The sequence below is a fragment of the Myotis davidii genome, unplaced genomic scaffold (genome assembly GCF_000327345.1).
Source record: "Myotis davidii unplaced genomic scaffold, ASM32734v1 scaffold313, whole genome shotgun sequence".
Lineage (NCBI taxonomy): Eukaryota > Metazoa > Chordata > Mammalia > Chiroptera > Vespertilionidae > Myotis > Myotis davidii.
Genome location: NW_006286275.1, coordinates 1556262 through 1560217, shown reverse-complemented (window position 1 = coordinate 1560217; position 3956 = coordinate 1556262). Strand labels below are relative to the sequence as shown.

Here is a 3956-nt window from a genome sequence, read left to right as displayed (position 1 = left end):
CAACTGTGCGTGCATTTGTCAGCTCCCGATTTATAGTTGCTGCAACAACTGGTGGGACTGATTGGTATCCCTAGTCATGCACACATGGTAGTATGAGACAATTCTCTTTTTAAAAAAATATATTTTATTGGCTTTTTACAGAGAGGAAGAGAGAGGGATAGAGAGTTAGAAACATCGATGAGAGAGAAACATTGGTCAGCTGCCTCCTGCACACCCTCTACTGGGGATGTGCCCACAGCCAAAGTACATGCCCTTGACTGGAATCGAACCTGGGAACTTTCAGTCTGCAGGCCGATGCTCTATCCACTGAGCCAAACCGATTAGGGCATGAGACAACTCTTGATGAATATGTCTATTCAGTTGCAGGCTGATGCACCTAGAGCAGCGGTTCTCAACCTGTGGGTCGCGACCCCTTTGGGGGTCCAACGACCCTTTCACAGGGGTCGCCTAAGACCATCGGAAAACACATATAATTACACATTGCTTTTGTGATTAATCACTATGCTGTAATTATGTTCAATCTGTAACCATGAAAATACATCCTGCATATCAGATATTTACATTATGATTCATAACTAGCAAAATTAGTTATGAAATAGCAACGAAAATAATTTTATGGTTGGGAATCACCACAACATGAGGAACTGTATTAAAAGGTCGCGGCGTTAGGAAGGTTGGGAACCACTGACCTAGAGTGGTAGAGTGGGTCCATGTGATGCAGGTGTGCTTGTGAGAGAGGGAAAGGCAAGGAGGTGGTCTGTCCCAGGACCTGCTTCCCAACCTCCTCCCTACCAAGATCACATCACTCCTCTTCTAAAGTCTTAAGATTTCTTTCAGAATTTTCAGTTCGAATGAATTTACCCTTAGGGCTTCAATAATTTTGTGTCACGTGCCTTTTAAGCAACTCAATTCCATTTCAGTTGTACTTGTAGGGCCAACTTATTGACAACTTACTGACTTACCAAGTCATCTGTAACAATTGTGCACCTGCACTATTTTCTTCTTTATTAGATTCTTGTATATGTATTCTAACCTTGCAAACTGCCTCAAATATTTTAAAATCGAGTGAGTTCAATGCTGGACAAATCGAGACTGTGAGCGCAAAAGGCTGCAGCTGGGAATGAGCAAACTCACCAACACAAAACACATGCCCTCTTCCCTTTCTTTATTAGACCCCTTTGCTGCGGCGGGCGATCTGACTCAGGTGAGAAGGCGGTTAAGCGGATCGTGTGCAGACGCAATCGGCCCTGCGCAGCGTGGAAAACGCGCCGCACCTGCACGTCCGCGGGCTCCGTTCCTCCCTCTCTCCTCAGGTTCCGGTGCCGCGGGCGTCTCCCTCCCTCCCGGCTCCCGCCTATCGCAGACTGCAGCCCGGCCCCGCCATGGGGAATGTGCCCTCCGCGGTGAAGCACTGCCTCAGCTACCAGCAGCTGCTCCGGGAGCATCTCTGGATCGCGGATTCAGTGCCAGGGGCGCTCGACCCCGCGCAGGTACCACCTCGCGGCCCAGGGTGTCCCCACCCGCTTGCGTACGGGCCCGCGGGCCTCTCCCCGTGTTGTGTCACCTCTGCACCCCGTGGCCCGCCCTTCCTGCAGCGGTCTGCGGTGCGGGGCCTCACCCTGACAAGGTTTCCCAACATCTCCGCTGTAAACGTTAGACCCGCTCTACCGAGCGGACCCAGCAAAGTCCCTACCTGTGGCCATTTGCAGGTCCCCTGAAGGAAACGGTTCCATCTGTTTTTCCGTCGGAAAGGACGCATTATATAATATCATTTGTGGTTTTAGGCAGTCGGCCAAGGACAGAGTCCTTATTTTCAGTTCCTTTCGTGTACTGCGCAACAAAGAGGACACATTTGCCAGAATGCGAGGCAGAAAAAGGAAGGAAGCCAACAGAGAAGGTTAGGGAGGCATGGTAGGAAGAAATGAGCCATCATGTCATTCATTGTCCCCCATGTAGTTATGCTTCCACACACTTGAACAGGCTTGAACATAATGGTAGAAAACAAGGATTTCACACCAAAATTTAATCCCATGTAATTCCTGAAAGCCCATTTTTAGAGAAAAGCAACCTAAGAGTATCCACATACATGTGATTTAATGCATTCTCAACCAGAAATGGTAGGTAAATGTGGAAAATACACACATACACACATACATATATATATATATATAGAGAGAGAGAGAGAGAGAGAGAAGAGAGGCATTTAATTTTCCTTTAAAATTTAAATTTCACAAAGTAATAACTGATAATTGTTACATGAATGTTAAAACATGGCAAAGGGGAGAGACACGGAGGATTTAGCAATTATTCTTTTGAATTTTACTGGATATAGAAAATGTTGGTTCCTGATTTATCTTGTGAACAAAATTACTTGTATTATAGTATTTTAGTAGATAAGCACCATTTTACTATGTTGGCTCTAAATCAACTATTCTAATGTTCAAGTTTCCTATAGTTTTTCATTTTGAGAATTCTCAGTTCAGTGTATCAATATGTGAAATTGGAATTTAGCATTTGTCATTTGTGGATTCTTAGAAAGATGCTTTGCTCCCACGTCCTTAGAAGGTGGCCATAGTTCTACGACTCAAAGCCTCTGCTGCAATGTAAGAGGGGGAACGTTATTCTTTATCTTATATGTTCACAAATCTTTCTAGTTAGTTTTCGTACATTCTGATCTTTTTTGTAACTTTTCTCTTAACTTTCATATTCATTCTGTTGCATAATCAATTAGAAAGTCTCAACTTTTGTTTCCTGAGGCTGAAACTTCATATGACTTTTGCTGCTGGGTTAACATTGTGTTTCTCGCCTGCCATGTTCTGATTTTGTGGGTTCGGGGGACAGTGACCAAAGCTAGGGTGCTATGTGAGGATTTCTGCTTTGCCCCGTTAAGATGTGGAAGCTAAAATAATTAAAAATGACTAGGATGACTGATCAAGAAATGTGAGGATTTTGACATCCATCGCCCCAATGCAGACTTTTTGTTCTTTTTTAAGGAATAGTAATACCTTCTCTAAACATCAACTTTTTAATCCTTCAACTGCTTTGCCTGGGATACTCCTGTTCATTCCTCAAACACAGCTTAAACATCAACTTGTTTTGACCAACTATTTTCTACTTTGAGAGGAGACGCCCCATTTCTGGGCTTTTACTGCCTTTCACACATAATTCTATTTGAGTCCCAGTCTTACTGCATTGTAAGTTTTTAGGTCTTATCTGATTTGAACTCCTGGCAGCATTGACACCTGACACTTGACTGTAATTTAGGGCCTTCCTTGGCTTCTGCTCAACAACACCCTTAAGTGCGTTAAGCCCCACCTCTGGCTCACAGTTGGAACCAGAGTGGCTCAGTGGCCTGTTTCTGTCTAAATGTTCAAGTTCTTTATGGCCTCTTATCTACACTCAGAGTTTCAGGTACTGTTTGTATATCAGTGTCTTCCAGATTTATATTCCCATCTCTCTCTTAAGGTCCAGTCCAGATGTTTAGCTACTCACTTGACATCGTGACTTGGATATCTCAAAAGCAATTCAAACTCAGCATTTCCAAAAGTGGACTCGTGTCCTCCCCTTTAGGACCCCACACCTTCTCTAATATTTTCTATCACGGGAAACACCATCACAATTCATTTAGTCCTGCAAGCCGCAAACAGAGAGCTCCTTATTTGCATTTCTCTACATCCAAGGCGTCATTAAGTCCTGCAGTTTTACCTCTTGAATTTCTCTTCAATCTATTTTTCCAACTTTACTGCTACTCTCAATTTTAAAATGGCATTATCTCTCATGGACTCCTAGACTATTGCAATCCTTCAACCCACTGCCTGTATAGCTAGTTGGGAGATGTTCTTTTCTCCTTCTCCTTCTCCTCCTCCTCCTCCCTCCTCTTCTCCTTCTCCTTCTCCTTCTCCTTCTCCTTCTCCTTCCCCTTCCCCCTCCCTTTCCCCTTCTCCTCCTCCTCCTCT

The 3956-nt window shown here is 44.2% G+C and overlaps 1 protein-coding gene across 1 annotated transcript in view; it reads left to right on the top strand.

Moving 5' to 3' along the window:
* Nucleotides 1–1323: 1323 nt before the first annotated feature.
* HMGCLL1 (3-hydroxymethyl-3-methylglutaryl-CoA lyase-like 1) overlaps nucleotides 1324–3956 on the top strand; it is a 160456-nt gene continuing 157823 nt past the window's right edge. The window contains exon 1 of the mRNA XM_015560051.1: nucleotides 1324–1490. Coding sequence (XP_015415537.1) covers nucleotides 1383–1490 — 108 coding nt within the window. The 5' untranslated portion in view covers nucleotides 1324–1382. The remainder of the gene's footprint in view (nucleotides 1491–3956) is intronic.